At 51.7% G+C, this 16,548-nt stretch overlaps 1 protein-coding gene across 7 annotated transcripts in view; it reads right to left on the bottom strand.

The window, feature by feature from the left end:
• Window positions 1-16,548, bottom strand: part of TMEM63C (transmembrane protein 63C) — a 72,043-nt gene that overhangs the window by 23,479 nt on the left and 32,016 nt on the right. For 3 of the 7 annotated variants that reach the window (XM_046647874.1, XM_046647873.1, XM_046647877.1), the window contains exons 4-9: window positions 13,674-13,836; window positions 13,064-13,143; window positions 12,526-12,607; window positions 7,696-7,733; window positions 1,786-1,928; window positions 325-373 (exon numbers count right to left, since the gene is read on the bottom strand). In XM_046647874.1, the coding sequence (XP_046503830.1) occupies window positions 325-373; window positions 1,786-1,928; window positions 7,696-7,733; window positions 12,526-12,607; window positions 13,064-13,143; window positions 13,674-13,823 (542 nt within the window). In that variant the 5' untranslated portion in view covers window positions 13,824-13,836. Of the gene's footprint in view, window positions 1-320; window positions 374-1,785; window positions 1,929-7,695; window positions 7,734-12,525; window positions 12,608-13,063; window positions 13,144-13,673; window positions 13,906-16,548 lie in introns of those variants that run through there. The other 4 variants (XM_046647876.1, XM_046647878.1, XM_046647875.1 and 1 more) reach the window with 3 other exon arrangements.

Here is a 16,548-nt window from a genome sequence, read left to right as displayed (position 1 = left end):
CCTTAAAACTCTACTTGCTACAGGGTCTTTGCCTCTTGGGAGCTGGACATATTAAGCAAATAGCACCATCCTCCCAAGTCTTCAGGAGTGGCTGGTTTGGGTAGTTCCACCCGTTACAGACATGGAGACACTGAGGCACCAAGAGTCCTCCCCCACCAAGAGAATGCAAATCTTGACATTCCACTCAAGACCTGGGTTCCCCAAGAAAACAGGCCTTTCTTATCAGCAAAGCAGTGCTCATGTGGTGGATCCACACGTTGGACCTTCTCTCCCCACCAATGCCCCCAGCCAGTAGAACGAGAGGTAGGAGGATCAGGTACCTACTCTGTGGAGACATTGACAATGGTGGTCCGACCAAAGTGACTATTCGGTTCTGAAAGAGAAGAAAATTACTGACCTCCAGCCTGGCTCCTTGATTGGTGTGGGGTGCCAGAATTCAAGGTTTCTGAATGGATGCCTGGGGTCTAGAGATGCTTGTCTATGTCCTGCTCTTCCTTCTAGTTCCCTGAGCTTATCCCCAACTTCCAACAAAGACAGCAGAGGCCTTGTCTTCTCCCTGGGTCTGCCGACTGGGGCTCCTTGGCTGTGAAGCCAGACGGAGTCTTTGGTGTGGCATCCCCAGTGCACAACCGGCACACAATAGACACTGGGTAACGCTCGGTGAAGGAACCTGGGACCCCGCTGTGAGCATAATGATGAAATTAGCAACACTGTCACCAGTGGCAACAATCACAAGAACCCAAAACTCTAGAAAATGTGATGCTGCCTCATTTGGACAGAGTAAATCCTTCTGGCTAAGCGCATTAGTTCATTGGTGTAGACATCTCCAGGTTTTATGAAATGTGGCTAGAAATCCTGCATTATATGATCATTGCTAACACACTAGCTCTTAGGAGGAGAATCTGGAAAGACAGGGTCCAGAAGTTGTTTACTCCAGAGTGGTTATTTGGTGGCATGGATATCGTGTGCTACCTCTGGCCCAGAAACCTGAGCGGTCAGGGTACAGCTGGCTGCCACCTGGGCATTTAAGGGGCTATACTACACGACCTAGTTGCACTGCCTCTGTCCATCTTTGTACTTCCAAGTGAACTACTGGCTATTATTCACTGAGCCCCTCCTATATCAAACACTGTGCCAGGCACTTCACATGCACTGTCTCCCGGGCGCCATGACAGTTGAGGAAACGGAGGCCTGGGGGGGTTGGGTTGCCAAATATAAGATGAAATAACTTGCTAGATTGGGCAAAGGTATTTTCTGGGAAGTAGATGTGGGTTAAATTTGGAGAACCAAGATTTTTCTGTCCTTGAAACCCAAACCCTCACTCACGATGTTATTTTGTCAAAAGTTCTTGCCCTGTTGTCAAAAGTGTGGGTAGACATCTTATGAGACAAATTCTGCACTTATGGTCTGCATCCATCAGAGTGAGTACAGTGAAAAATCAGGATCAGGGGTCTTGGGAGTGGCTCACATGTCATAAAAGGGCCTCCACAAATACCTGGCCAGGTGCGGCGTGTGGTCACAGATAAACATTCAGTTCCAGACTGAATTACTACTACACGCCTGCTCTGTGCTAGGCCCGGGGCAAAGCTGTGACGAAGGAGGTACCGGCTCCAGTCTCCATGTGAGAGAACTGGAGCACAGGTTGCCTAAGGTGACGTAACTAATCTTGAGAAGTGGAATTAAAATTAAGATTTCTAGACTCCGAAGACCCGAGCTCTGCCCTGCCTACTAGGCAGCCTCTTCGGTCTAGTGGCCCAGGCCCAGAGCCCCCTGAGCTCCACCTACCCAGGACGGTTCCACTGTAGTTGATGGGCAAAATGATGCCCAAGGAGGGGATGCAGAGGATGAGCACAAAGATGATGAGATGGTACTGGAACGTGATGTAGATGCGGGCATCTTCTCCACACTTGCTAATCAGATCTTCATTCCTGGAAGAGACATACAGACAAGGACATTCCTCAGGATCCAGTGTGGCCACAGCTTAAGTCAGGGGGAGGTAGAGGAAAGGCAGAAAAGATTACCATCTTACCCGCACCTTCTGATTTTTCTTAGAAATATCGCCCTTCTCAAAAGCCTTGGTTATACCTGAATATATTTCACTGAATTTCACAGGCATATCAAAGATAGAGGTTATGTTACAGGTACACATGTAGGAATCCAGAAGCACTCTTGAAATCCAGCATTCATTCGGTCTTTTATTCCTCTTCAAACATTTTGAGTGCTTGCTAGGGTGCAGGCACCCAACAAACCGCTAGTGATATCAGGATGCATCCTATCTTTTAAAAAGTTTTTAATGCCTTAAATTAAAAAGGAATACTTAAAACCACAATGAGATATCACTCTGCGCTGCCAGACTGGCCAACATTAGAAAGTCAAACAATACCAAGTGTTGGCGAGGGTATGGGGCACTGGGAGCTCTCCCACACTCATGGGTACCTACTCTGGCACAGCCACTTTGGGTAACAGTTGGCATTATCTATGGAAGTTGAACATATGCACATCCTATGACCTACCAATTCCACTCCTAGGCTTATATCCAACAGAAATACACGCATACATGCATCAAGAGACATGTATAAGAATCTCATAGATGCACCATTTGTCACAGCCCCACCAAATGTCTATCGAAAGTGGAATGGACACAAGAATTGTGAGATACATACTTAGTGATACATATATAGAGATAATGAAATACTCTACAGAGATAAGATGAATGACTGGTCATAGCTGAATCTCACAAACACAACGTTGAGTGAGAGACACCAGGCACAAACTATACACACTGTATAATTTCATATACAAAGTTGGAAAACAGGCAGTATTGACCTATTGAGTTAGAAGTCAGGGGACTGGTTCCTTTTTGAGAAGGGGAGGTGACAGGGGATTGGGAGGGAGCAGGAGTTGGCAACGTCCCAGCTCTTCATGAGAATGGCAGTTGCGTAGGCTTTGCTTTGTGATAACTGATAACTGAGCTGGACATTTACTTTTTGTACCTTTTTCCGTGTGTGTGTGTTATACTTCGATAAAACAATTTTAAGGCAACACATGCTTATCACAGAAACTTTGGAAAATACGAAAGAGAAGAAAATCACTCACATACAATCTTATCCAACCCAAGATAATGACTATTAAGCATTTTGGTCAATTTCCTTTAGTTTCTCGTCGTTATGCTGGTTTAACTAAGTAACTATCATTTACTACGATAAACATTTTGTGTAAATGTTTTCCTGGCTGCACAAGAACAATGGCAATAGGGCCTCTGTTTACGGAGTGCTGGTTCATGCCCAGCACCATGCTGCCCGCCCTCCTCCACCAGTGGACATGCCATGCTTGACTCACCCTTGTTCTCTGGCCAGGCTTGTAGGTTGTGTGTAACCTCTCACATCCAGTTCAGGATTCAGATTTATTTTTAAACACTACAACAAAAAGCCTATCTTCAAGGTTTTCAATATCCCCATTTAGGGAATTTATAGCTCTTGGGGTTTTTTTGTTTTGTTTTGTTTTTTTTTGCTGAGGAAGATTCACCCTGAGCTAACATCTGTGCCAATCTTCCTCTATTTTGTATGTGCGTTGCTGCCACAGCATTGCTGCTGACAAATGGTGTAGGTTGGTGCTGGGGAAGTGAACCCAGGCCGCCAAAGCAGAGCACACTGAACTTAACTACTAGCCTATAGGGTCAGCCCCTTGCTTTTCATTTTTTCACTGCAAGCAGGTAAAATATTTCCTGCCTTAGACTTGAGAATTAAATCCCAACAATGGGGTGGATGAGAACCGGTGAGGAGGTTGTATGTTGGAGAGGGAGAACAGGGGAGAGTCTTGCTGCAGGCTTGGGGTGCCAAGATCTGGTCACTCAACAAAAATAGTGTGGCTGAGGCAGGGTGAGGTCTGAGAGTGCCTCCAATCATGTGGAAGGAGCAGAGGGCTGGAAGAGACCAAGAACACAAAAATTTCCTTCCTGGGCCAGCACTTCCTGCTTCCCTCACTGGGCTTGTTGCTCCATTTCCACCGGAAGTCCAGGTTCTACGCAGCAGCCCATCTTACAGTTCCAAGGGAAGCCTGTACTCTGAGTCTATCCATATTCCTCTCCTCAGTTCTTCCCTCCCACCACTCTTTCAAATGCTGCCACCATGATGGTCCAGCCAATCACCTCCTACTGACAATGAATTCTCATCTCTGTCCTAATCTTTTCCCCTCCTGTACCTCTTTCTGGAGACTTCCTGTATCCATCGTCCTTCTCTCTCATCTTTGAATCAACATCTACCTCTCTCTCTACCCACTCACACTTCTTCCCCTTAAATTACAACCAGGTTCAAGTGCTCATCTGTTACTCTAAAATAAAACAAGAATCTCCTCAAGCATCCGCTCCCTGACCACCTCCCCCTCACGTTCCATCCAATATCTCTACTTCTCTCCTCCTACCCACTTCTTGAAAAAGGTGACCTTCCTTCTCTGCCTACTTCTTGGACATCTCCTTGTCCTGAGACTGCACCCCCAATGGAGACCCAAATCACCCAAGTCGACGTGCTTTTCTCAGCTCTCCTTCCATTTGACCTCTGAACGGTGGAGGCTGCTGGCCACAGCCTCTCTGTAGCCTCGCACTTGCCTGGCTTCCCTGAGCCCATGTCCTCAAGGATGCTGCCTCTTCTTCCCGCCCCAACTGTGCTCTCCCTCGGGCTTTTTTTGATCTTGCCCCCTTGGGTGACTCATCTGCTCCCAGGACTTCAGCTACCACCTCTGTGCACCCATCTCCTAAGTCTAAATCTCTAGCTCTGACCTTTCTCCTAAGTTTTAATCCTGTTTTTCTCTACAGCTTGCTGGTCAACTCACATGTTTGCCCTGGCCACATCTCATCATTTTCCCAGCTCATCATATTTCATCATCGTACCTCATCAGCATATCTCATCATCTCCCGACTAGTGGCATTACTATTCTCCCCAGAAACTAGATCTCAATGTCACCCTCTTTCTCAACCAGGTGGAAGCCAAGTGGAAACCATGACCCAGTGACTGCAGCCCTGTGACCTCCCTCCGCTGTGTCTCTTCCCCATTGTTTCCCTGGTCACCTCCACCTCTCACCTGGACACTGCTGCTGCTCCTCAGCTGCTCACCTTAACTTTGGACTTTCCCAACCGCCATTCAGCCCCATACTCCTGCCTTCAAACAGAAATCATCCTGAGTTTCCTGCTCAAAGACAATAACTGACTCTCGACCACCTCTAGATCAAAGCCCAAGATCTGTGTGGCAGTCAAGGTTCCAGCTGATCCTTCCAGCCCCATCTTTTATCCCCTCTCTTGCCATGTACCCTTGCTTCTAGCTATACCAGAACATTTACCATTTCTGGACACTCCTTGCCCATCTCTGCCCCAAACCTTTGCTCACACAGTCGTTTATTTCTGATGGGCCCTACATCACAATGGTAGGAATTCTTCCCGTCCTTCAAGGCCCAGCTCAAAACTATGCTTCTCCTGAACCCACCTTGTAGGAACTAATTTCTCGCTCTCCCAAATGCCCTTTGACAGCAGTTATAACCTCCCCATTATGAATTATATGTAGCGAGTCTGTTAACCTTTGCTTCTCCAACTGGCCTGCATGGGCTTTGTGCTCTGGACCCTGGCTTCCTGGTCCCTGTTCGGTAAGTGTATTCAGCTCTCTTCCAGATGCCGCTCTCAAAGGGCACAGGATGCATAGCACAGCGCCCAGCCTTCCTCGCTTCCCAGATGATGTGTTCCCTATGGAGGGGCCTTTGGGTGGGGTGGGGGTGGGGGAAGAGGACCCTCACCCAGACACACACACAGCTGTGCACAGTGACCTCCCATTGACCTGCAGGTCCACATGTGCACACACGAACAGCTGCACACACAGATTTGCACCAATGCAGTGACCTGCATCTTTTATTTCATACTCATACACACACCACAGAGACACCTACCACACAAAGGTTTATGTTTTGCATGTCCACTACTCTCCCCAACACAGACCCTTTCTTTCCTGCCCTGTATCTACCCATTGACATGTCAGCAGACAGTGGAGAAAATCCAGGAAGCCAGCCTCAAACTATCCTAAGGGGTTCCTTTTCTCCCAGACCTGAGGATGTGGTCATCTCGGGCAGGCCCATTCGTCCCAGCTTTCCTTCCCTCTTTCCCATGCAAGGGGCTGGGTAATTTGCCATCACACCCCTGCTCATCATTCGTGAATTCACTAAGCCCAGGAACCTCCCAGGGTAACGAGCTTTAAATGTCCATATACTTTATTGGTTATTTTACAAAGGCAAAAATAGTAAATGCTTGTTGAAAGGTAAAAAGTAAAATGCCCTTGAAACTGTTGACAGGGATCGCCTCGCAGAGGGGGCTGTGAGGAGGGGCATGCGAGACTGGAGGCAGACTTTCATGTTTCTCTTACAATTATTTATGTGAGTTCATGCATGTTTCAAAAATAAAAGCAAAACCAGAGAAGGTGCCAGGAAATAATAGTCTCCTCTCCACTCCCCCCACACGTGGCTGAGGTTCCTGAACCACGCACAAACTAGCTGGACCATGTCCTGGGGACTCTGATGAACGATGAAGGAAGACTGGAGGGCAAGGCCATGGGGAGTCCCCCCTCTCAGTGAGATGGGGGCTCAAACATCAGAGGCTGATGGCCCTAAGCCCAGCTTGGGATTCCCAGGGCCCAGTATACTGGTGGCTTTTTCCCCCACAGGGCCCCAGGTCCTTCATAGGGTCTAGGGGAAGAGAGATGCCCCAGTTTGGCTCATGGGGTGAGGTGGGGTCTTGAGACAATGTATGGATGCTCCCAGCAAGGCCCTTGAATGGTGGGCGTAGAGGCACATGGAGGAAGAGTCCTATGAGCCTTTGCGAAGAAGCAAATTAGCACGCCTGGTCAGGTCCCCGGGTGCAGGTGGCCTCTGAGGAGCAGTGAGGCTGCACCCTAAGGCAGGCATCGCCAGGTGAGAAAGGACCCTGGAGGACGGGCTTGCAGGATGGGTCGGGCAGGAAGGACGGGGGACAGTAGGGAGAGCCCAGGATCGTACAGGACGCTGAGGTAGAGGCAGACCTGTGTGCACGAGAGTATGAGTGTGCACATACCAGAGTGTGTGCTAGTGTGTACACACATATGTGTGTGCATGTATGCACATACACACAGTAGGGGCACAGAGCTCTGATAAAGGGCAGCTTGGCTGAAGCATCTGGCTGGTGTGGGGGAATCAGAAGAAAACAGGTGACTTGGGGTCTGGCTTTGCCAAGTGGGGCCTGGCACTAAAGAGATTCAGAAGGCGAGGCGGGCAAGGGCTGTCTCTCTGTAACCGGGTGCTGAGGCTGAGAGAGGAAGCCTGCCCTTCTGCCTGGTGGGGCTTTCCCATTTTGACAAATATGATGAAAGCAAATGGCAATGCATGAAGGACTTCTTTCTCCTGGTGTGGAGTTCAAAAAGCATTTTTATGAGCATGTGACAGTGGTCCTTTCCTGAGGGCTGCGGCAGAGAGAAAATGGGCTATGGGCTATGTCCAGTTCCCATTTCACCTACTGTAACCCCGAAGCGTCCTCTGCCTGGGCCAGGCTGTGGTGGTCAGTGGGGAGTGGAGGGCAAGATACGGAGCTCAGGCCCAGGGCCTGTCATGCAGGGCACGAGACTCCACCCCCGCCCCTGCCTCAGAGAAGGTAACGCTGCTGTCACAAGCTCAGAAAGCTCAGGCACTTACTTCATGGTGATGGTGTTGAAGAACCAGGAATAGAAGCCCTGGGGAGAAAGGAGAGAAAGTGTGAGAAAATCCAGGCTGGGCCTGTCCCACCCAGCTCTGGGGACCCAGGCGGCCGGAAGCCGAGTCTTGACGGGGCCTCCTTCCCAGGCGAGAGGCAGCGAGAAAGAGCCTGAGTCCTGGAAGGAAGCCGGCTCGGTCCAGAACCAGCGGTGACTGCTGAGGGAGATGTCTCCCCAGAAGTGAGTTGACATTCCTGCCATCCGGCATCCTCTCATAGGAAATCAGGGCTCAGAGGGTGGGCTTCGGACCGGAGGGAGAGAAGGGACTCTTTCTGGGGGGGACATTTGGTGCTTTCCATCTGTCTGGCATTGCTTCCTTCTGGGAAATGCCCCTCCCCCATGCATATGGCCCAGGGGGGCTGTCCATCAAGTAGGCATCTACCACGAGCGGTCAGTTGACCAACGGGAGCATGACCCAAGTGAGGCCAATTAAAATTCTCTTAGGGGATTGATACGGGTGTTGGGAAAGGTTTCTCTCCCTCTGGGTTCCTGCACCTCTGTAAACACCATGAAGTCAGGAGTGGCTTGGTGCTGTCTTTGATGCCACATGCAGGAGCTTGTCTGAGAAAAAAAGCCAGCTCAGAGGATAGAGGAACAGAGAGGGAATCCTGGTGGCAATGCTGGACTTCCTGGATCTAGCTGTACCTGAAGCAGCTGCTTCTCCCGGATTTCCCCACACTCAAGCCGCACATTAGCCTTTTCTTGTAACACTAGTTTGAGCTGGGCTTCTTCTCTTGCCTCTGAGGGTCCTGTTGATTGTGCCTTTTTCTTGGGGTCTTGCTGTCTGGACTTTATGGGTGGTGGGGAAAGGCAGCCTTGCCATGGGGGTGCTGGGAGGGCCTAGAGAGGGAGTCAGCTTGCAAAGAGCATGCATGAGGTGGGCTGAGACCCATGGCTCTAAGGCTGCCAGATCGGGTAGCTGGTTAAATTACCCTGGCATGTTCTTCCTTCTGGGATCCTGGGGGGTTTAGCAAAATCTTGGAAAAGGCTGCAGCTCTTGATTGGCCCCATTTGGGTCACGAGCACATCACTGAACCAGCCAGGCCCCCTCAGTTGACAGTCCTAGAACCACACGGATTGGGGAAGGGGTATTTCCCAAAAGGAAGCAATGAGGGGCAGGCAAGCAAGAAACAGAAAGAAGGTCCTTGCTCCCTTCGGCATAAGGCCAACTTCTAAGTCCTGTCCCTGTGCTGGGTTGACTGACAGTAGGAATGCCCACCCGGGGAGTGTCCACCTCAAGTGGGACCATTTCCCCAGCTACGTCCTGGGGAAGAAAAACGAAGACAGATGCCCAGGTACGAGTCAGAGCAATGAAGGGGAACAGCATGATGGTGGCAGCAGGGACTGCGAAAGCCCCCAGGGAGGGGTGGCCTGCTAGACAAGAGCTGGGCTGAGAGTCTGGCCACCCCTCCCCGTGTGGAGTGTCTTTCTCCACTGCCCACCTCTGGGCAAACAGGGGGGCAATTTGCTAAGGGAGCTAGTGATTTTGTTGATGGCCCCTAAGGATTATGCACAGTAGAGGACACACGTCCCCGGGAGTCATATCCACCCCTCCCAAGACAGGTGAACAGGCATACACCACACATGGCCACACATGCCCTGGAATTCATACCGCGCAGGACTGTCCAGAAAAAGGTGGAGGTCGTGAGCAGAAGTGTGACCTACGCACCCATGAAAATTACATAGAAACAGATGTGCAAGCGCATGTGTGACTATCTCTCTTTCTCTCTCTTTCTCTCTCACACACACACACACACACACAAACACACACAGAGGGGCTGAGATGCAGATACCACTGCCCTCTTCTCCTCACCCCTGCAGGAAATGGCCACCAGCTCCCAGGAGCCAGCTCAGCCGACAAGAATGGGTGGCAGTGATCAGTTCTTTGCACCTATCTTGGTGGCCCCATCCTCCCACTCCCGCCACATGGGGTCATGACCCCTGCCCTGACTTGCACAGGTCACCATGGTGAGACCCCTTTGCTTTGCCCACACCGCTCAGCCTGGCTGTGCCCCGCCATCCTGGCTGGAGCATGGCAGGCCACCTCAGCCCACTGGCCCTCCTTGTCCAGTTTCTATACTCTTCAGTTTGACTGCCCCATCGCTGCCATAATGATTTATCTTCTCAGATGTTTTTAAAATAAAATAACCTTTTTGTCATTGTCCAAAAAGAAAAAAAACCCAACCAAGTGATGTTTCTAAAAATAAACCTGAGAGCCACCTTGCAAGGCCAGTGTGACTGTCCTTATTCTGTGGAGGAACCCCCAGGGGAAGAGCTTGCCTGAGGCTCCCTGCTCTGTTCGGGGCAGATCCCGCAGGTAAGGGGACCCAGTCTCTGGGAGGAATATGGCTCGACTCACTCAGAGCATCCAACAAATATGTATCAGATGCGAATTACACGACAGGCTGGACTGGGTGCTCGGACAATGGTGAGCAAGAGCAGGCCAGCGACTGCTCTCCCTGGGGGACCAGACACACTAGACTGATCGTGTAGGTGTATCATCACGGACTGGGTTATCAGCACTGAGGATAAGGAACGCATTTCCCATGAGTGTATAGAAAAAGATCTGGACGCCGATGAGGTGGACAGGGCTTCCTGGGGAAGTGATGCTTGAGCTGAAATCTGAACAAAGTGTGAGTCTGTTCACTCAGAGAGGGGCCAGAGTGGAGGGGGAGAGGGGAGAGCAGCTGAAAGGCCCTCTGGAGGGAAGGAGGTGGCACTTTTGAGGATCTAAATGATAGGCAATGTGGCTGGGGGTGGGGGAGTTGGGAGGAGAAAGTTGGACGACAGGTGGGCAAGAGGCCAAACTGTGAGACCATGGCAAGGCATCTGCAATGTATTCCAAGAGCATCAGAAAGCCATTAAAGGGTTACACGGGGGAATGGTTGTGTCCCTGTTCATGGAGATTGCTCTGAATGAGGTAGAGGGCAAGTGTGGACCTAAAGAAGTCAGTCGGAGGCTACCACCATCATCAAGCAAGAAACTGATGGAGGCCTGGACGGGGGGATGATGGGAGAGGTGGAGAGAAACAAAACTGGGAAGGTGAAAAGCACACAGCTTGGGAATGAACTGGCCAGGCCTGGGGGCCTGGGCAAGAGCCAGAGGTGCAGCTGGGGGTGGTGGGAAGAGTCTGAGACCAGGGATGTAGGGGCAGGCGGATGTGGAGGGAGATCACGGCGTCCTGCGGACATATTGAATCTGAAACGCCTTTACAACGTCCACGTGGAGAGAGTTTGAAGGCCACTGGATAAATGGGGCTGGGGCCTAGAAGAAGGTTTAGCAGGAGACGGAAATTTAGGAGGGATTGGGGTAGAGGTGGCAACTGAAGCCATGAGCGTGGATGACGTTGCCCTGGAGAGAGAGAGTGAAGAGCAAGAGGGAGAGTCTGGGATCAGCGGTGGGGACGCCACGTGTTGAGGAGGAGCAAGGGGACAGAGGAGGAACAGAGAAGGCAGAAGGAAAACCCAGAGAGCACAATATCATAGAAGCAAGTAGAAGGGCTTATTCAAGAAGGGGAGGTGGTTATAGGGTCAGAAGTTTCTGAGACATTAGATGAGAACAGAGGAAAGTCCATTGGATTTCATGGCATGGGACCATAGATGACCTCGGGGGCTGTCTGGATGGAGTGGTGGGAAGTGTGGTGTGGAAGCCACATTTGAGGGGGTTGAGGAGTGAGTGGGAGGTGAGAAGATGGAGACAGCCAGCCTAGCCCAATCTCGCAGGAATTTAGTTGTGACGGGGCAGAGGAGACAGGCAGTCGTGCGGGGTGTGGCATGCAAGGGAAGTTCTCATGGCTCCCTTCCTCTGCACTCAGGTCCCCACTCAAATGCCATCTGCCCAAGACCATCCCTGACCACCATCTGTAACACTTCAGCTCCATTCCGTTGCTGTTGAGTGCCTGCCTTGTCCCTTTTTTCCTTCATGCACTTGCCACCATCCCATATGCTTCTGTCTGGGTATTTCTGACCCAGGAAGAAAGTGCCACAAAGCAGGACTTGGTCTGTTTTGTTCACTGCCCAGTCCCCAGGCCCCAGACCTGTGGCTGGCACACGGCAGGTGCTCCAGAGCAACTGGCTGAATGAACAAGCTCAAGTGGGGGAGTGGCATTCGACAGGAAAGAGAAGGAAGGAGCAGACCGGGCTCCATCAGGCGGAGCTGGGTGGTGGAAGGTTGAGCAAATCCCTGCCTGACATCTCAAATCATCTGTGTGAGTCCTTGGCTTAGAGTGGGGGTTTGGGGCAGGATTGGGGCTGCGAGAACAGTTGGAGGTTTGAGAAGAGCAGAAAATTAGTTTTAAAAATCCATTTAATGGGGCTGGCCCCGTGGCCGAGTGGTTAAGTTCGTACGCTCCGCTGCAGGCGGCCCAGTGTTTCGTTGGTTTGAATCCTGGGCTCAGACATGGCACTGCTCATCAAACCACGCTGAGGCGGTGTCCCACATGCCGCAACTGGAAGGACCCACAACTAAGAATATACAACTGCGTACCGGGGGGCTTTGGGGAGAAAAAAGAAAAAAATAAAGTCTTTAAAAGAAAAAATCCATTTAAAATATTAGAACTAGCTAACACTTACTTGGCACCCTAGGAGGTAGGTATGGTTAATATTTCCATCTCTCTGATGGGGAGACTGAGGCTTGGCAAGGCTGAGGAATTTGTCCAAGGTCACATTGTTAGAAGTGGTTGGGCCTGGCTGACTGCCAAGCCCCTGACAATGAGCATGCTCCTTCCGGCACATGCCAGGACTGCCTGCCCAGAGCCGGGACCCAGACTCACCTTGTCCTTGTGTTCCATCTCCAGGGAAATATCCGAGGGAGACGTCTTCTCACTCTGCTCCCCATAGATCAGCGAGGTCAAGCTGCCGGCCAGGAAAGGCAGCGGGGTCGGGGGAAAAGGAGAGAAAAGGCCTCAGGGGCCTGCCTTGCTGTCTCCCCCGCACCCTGGGCCTGGGCCGAGGGCTGCAGGCCCCTCTTGCCCAGCAGCAGACACACCTCAGCTCGGTTGCTGAGCACACAGCTCTGGGTACAGACATTAATCACCCCTGTCGCCAGGTGCCTAACACATCTTGGGAGTCATGGGATCCAGAAAGTCTGAGACCTGAGAAAAATGTGGCCTCACACCCAGAGATGGCTGGCCTCCAAGTTCCTTCGTGCAGGGAGGGCCAGAGCAGGGGCAGGGCTGGGGAACAACATGCGACCTGCTGACGAGACACCTGCTGCAGCTTGAGCACTGGGCAGAGCCGTGTCCTGGTCATGGTGGCACATTCCCCACGGGAGCAAGCCGCTCGCTCATCCTGACCCCCATCTCTCCTTACCTGTCATTGTGTATCAGCAGAGCCAGGCGCCCGTAGTCCCACGCAGCTTTCCGGAGGAAGGAGTAAACCAAAATGATGACCTGCAGGCCAAGAAAGGCGAGATGGGGCAAGAGAGCTGATGGATGCCTCCCGCTCGGCCCCTGGGCATGCAGGGCATTCCCATGGCGGAGAGCCTGTCCTTGAGGTCCCCGGGGGCTCCTTGGGGCTCCCCCACTAGGTGGCCTGCTCTGTCAGGGAACAGACTATGCCTTTTTCAACTCTGGATTCCCAGTGCCCAGCAGTTTCCTGACACAGAGTGGATGCTCAGAGTTTTTTGGATGAAGGTGCTGGTGGCATGTTTAGAGCTCTCGGACAAGAACACTCCTTGGAGAAAGCAGCAAAGGGAGAGAGGGAGGCCCAAGGGCACTGGCCTTTGGACAATGGCACATGAAAGAGAATCTTAGCAATTCTGCCCTTTCCTCCAGCCTCCTCTTCCCTGAAGCCCACCCACTCCAGCTTCCCTGGGCAGGACTGGCCTTCAGGGAGTTCCCACTGCTGTGGCTGGTGTCCAGTTGGACCACCGAAGCCTCTGCTGCATCACTGTCTGCCCACCGCAGTGCCCAGGACTCACCACCCACAAGATGCAGTTGAGGAACAGCACGGTAGGGATACCCCCGAAGGGCTGCCCCTGCAGGACCGTGTTCCGAGAATGGAAGCAGTCGGCCGCCGACATGTTCCTTGTCTTTTCCACCGTGTTCAGGTCACCCGGCAAGACAGCCATCCTGGGAGGCTCCCTGGTGAACGGAGGGGTGTCCAGGTCAGACACGAGCGCTCGCCCTCACTAGGCAAAATGCAGAAGCCTGCTGGGGAGGTGGGGGGAGGTGTGCTCAGTGCGCTTCAGACCCAGCGCCCAGTGCCAGCCTGTAACTGGTCAAGGCAGGAGGTCAGCCCTGCCACAGCCCACAGCCCTACCCTGTACGAGAACAGCTTCTTCACACTGAGGGCTGCGATGACAGGTGAGCCTGATTCCCCGGGAGCATTCTTATTTTGATCACTTCATCCCTTTACAAAAAGAGTTGTAAAATGCTCATCCAAATGGGTCTCCCTACGTCTACCTTTGTGAAGCTTTTCTTGTATATAAATAAAGAAACTTCCCAAAGGCGGGTCAGGTCTCAGAGTGAAAATATTCAGTTTGGAGGATGGAACCACTGCATTCAGGGGACGCCGCACAGATGGGGCTCGCTGACGATCACCTCTAACATCCTAGGATGCTCTGGTCCAGTTTCCAGGAAAGGCAATGGCTCCTAAGACTAAATTAAGTATGGATGTGTGTGCCTGGCACACAGCAGTGACTCAGTAAACGTTACTGTCTTACCTCGAACTAACCAGGGAGATCAGCACCTGCCTGGGGACCTGAGCCAATCCAGCGAGCCTGAGCATCTTGGTAAGACTCAAATGCAGGGCTCACGGTCACTGGCATCAATGTTCTTCAGGCATGGACAAGAGTGGAAAGTGCAGGTGAAAACTGGAAGTGACAAGTAGCTGCTTGGACTTATCTACAAGGTTGTTCTGATTTCAAAAGATCACTCGTTTTGGCTCCAGCCCTCATCTCACCCTAGAAACTCTTCTCTCCAATTTGAGAAACGGAGGCTTGTTCATTCAGTCACTCAACAAACATTTGGTGAACAACTGCTTTATGCCAGACTAAGGCTGGTGATGCATCTGTGAACAAGACAAATAAAATCCCTCCCTTGTGGGATTCTAGTGGGAGGAGCAGTGCAGGGTGAGGGTGAGATTAGAGCTGTAGAGAGGGTGGTTAGGGAAGGTATCACTGAGAGGATGACATTTGAACAGAGACTTGAAGAGAGGGAGCAAACCATGTAGCTGTGGGAGGTGGGGGGAGGGGGCACTTCAGACAGAACAAAAGGCCCAGGGTGCAAGCTTGCCTGGAACATTGAGGAAGAGCCAATAGACCAATGTCACTGGACAGGGGAGAGCTAAGGGCATGGGGAGGGGAGGTTGAGCCAAGGAGTGACATGAATGACTCAGGTTTTAAAGGCATCACTTTGACCCTTGCACTGAGAATGAATGGGGGCAAGCAGAGAAGGAGACACAGAGAGGTCACTTAGGAGGAAGTTGTTACAATCCAGGCAAGAGATATGGTAGCCTGGACCAGGATGGAAGTAGTCAGATTTTGGAAATATTTTGAAGGTGGAGTCAACCAGATTTGCTGATAGATTGGATGGGGAGTGTGAAAGAGAGGAGCCCAGGACGACTCGGAGGTGTTTGGCCTGAGCAACTGGGACAACAGAGGTGCTGTTATTGGAGGGGAAAGACAGGACGTGCAGGGTGGGAAGCACAGGGTGGTGGGGAGATCGGGTGTTGGGTCTCGGACACGCTAAGATGTCAAGCGGCTGGCTGGATATGTGAGTCCACAATTCAGAAGAGAGACTGGAGACGTGGCTGTGGGCATCAGCAGCCTGTGGATGACTGTTGGAGGTGCAGGACTGGATTGCTGCAGCAGCGAGTGTAGGGTGAGGTTCAAGGTCTGAGTCTTGGGATGCTCCACTACATAGAGGCTGGTAGATGAGAAGGAACCAGAAACAGAGACTGAGAAGAGCAGGCAGTGAGGAAGGAGGAACAGCAGGAGAGGGGGGTACCCTGGAAGCCAAATAAAGAAAATGTTTCCAGAAGGGAGGGACCAGTGGTGTTGATGTAGTCAGGTAAGATGAAAACCGAGAATTAGCGCAGTTAAGGCATTGTGGGAGTTATTGGTGGCCAGACTGGAAGAGGTCTAGGAAAGAACGACAGGAGAGGGACAGGAGCCAGAGGGCAGGAAAACTCTGGAAGAGTAAGGAGAGGCAGAAGTGGTTAGGATGGGGGAAATGGCAGCACAGTGTATGCTGACGGGAATGATCTGGTAGAAAATAAAAATGTGGTGATGAAGGAGAGAAGACGACTCGCTGGCGCAATGTGTGGATGGGGGCGGGGGCGGGAACTAGAGCACGGGCGGAGAACATGGCCTTCACCGAGGGCCGGAATGCTGACCCACGGGAGCAGGAGGGGAGGCAGGGGTCCTGGTGGAGCCTGGGGACGCCCTCTCCCACTGCTTGTACCTTCTCAGTAAAAGAGGAAACAAGGTCTCAGATGAGTGCACGCTGGTGCTGGCGGGCAGCCGTGGGATGTTTGAGGACAGGAAAAAAGGTAGCAATAGAAGTCCAGAGGAGTGAGCGAGTGGCTGGATTAGGGGAACGCAGTAGGCTTGGCAGGCAGCACTAATGACCATTGAGATTCAGGGTCTTGAATGTACAATAGGAGCAGCGAGACCCCCGTGCCTTTCCCCAGCTGCATTCACATGCATGGCTGCAGGAGTGGAAGAGGCAGAAAGCCAGAGCTAATTGGGGTGGAGGTTTTCCCAAGCAGGTGTGAGAATGAGACAAGAGGGCTGACGGTATATGCAAGAGAGCAATTTTAATGATTGGCCACAGAATTTGAGCGAGGTGAGG

This window comes from Equus quagga, chromosome 20 (assembly GCF_021613505.1).
Source record: "Equus quagga isolate Etosha38 chromosome 20, UCLA_HA_Equagga_1.0, whole genome shotgun sequence".
Lineage (NCBI taxonomy): Eukaryota > Metazoa > Chordata > Mammalia > Perissodactyla > Equidae > Equus > Equus quagga.
Note: the sequence above shows the minus strand (reverse complement) of the source record. Positions and strands in the feature narration are given on the sequence as shown.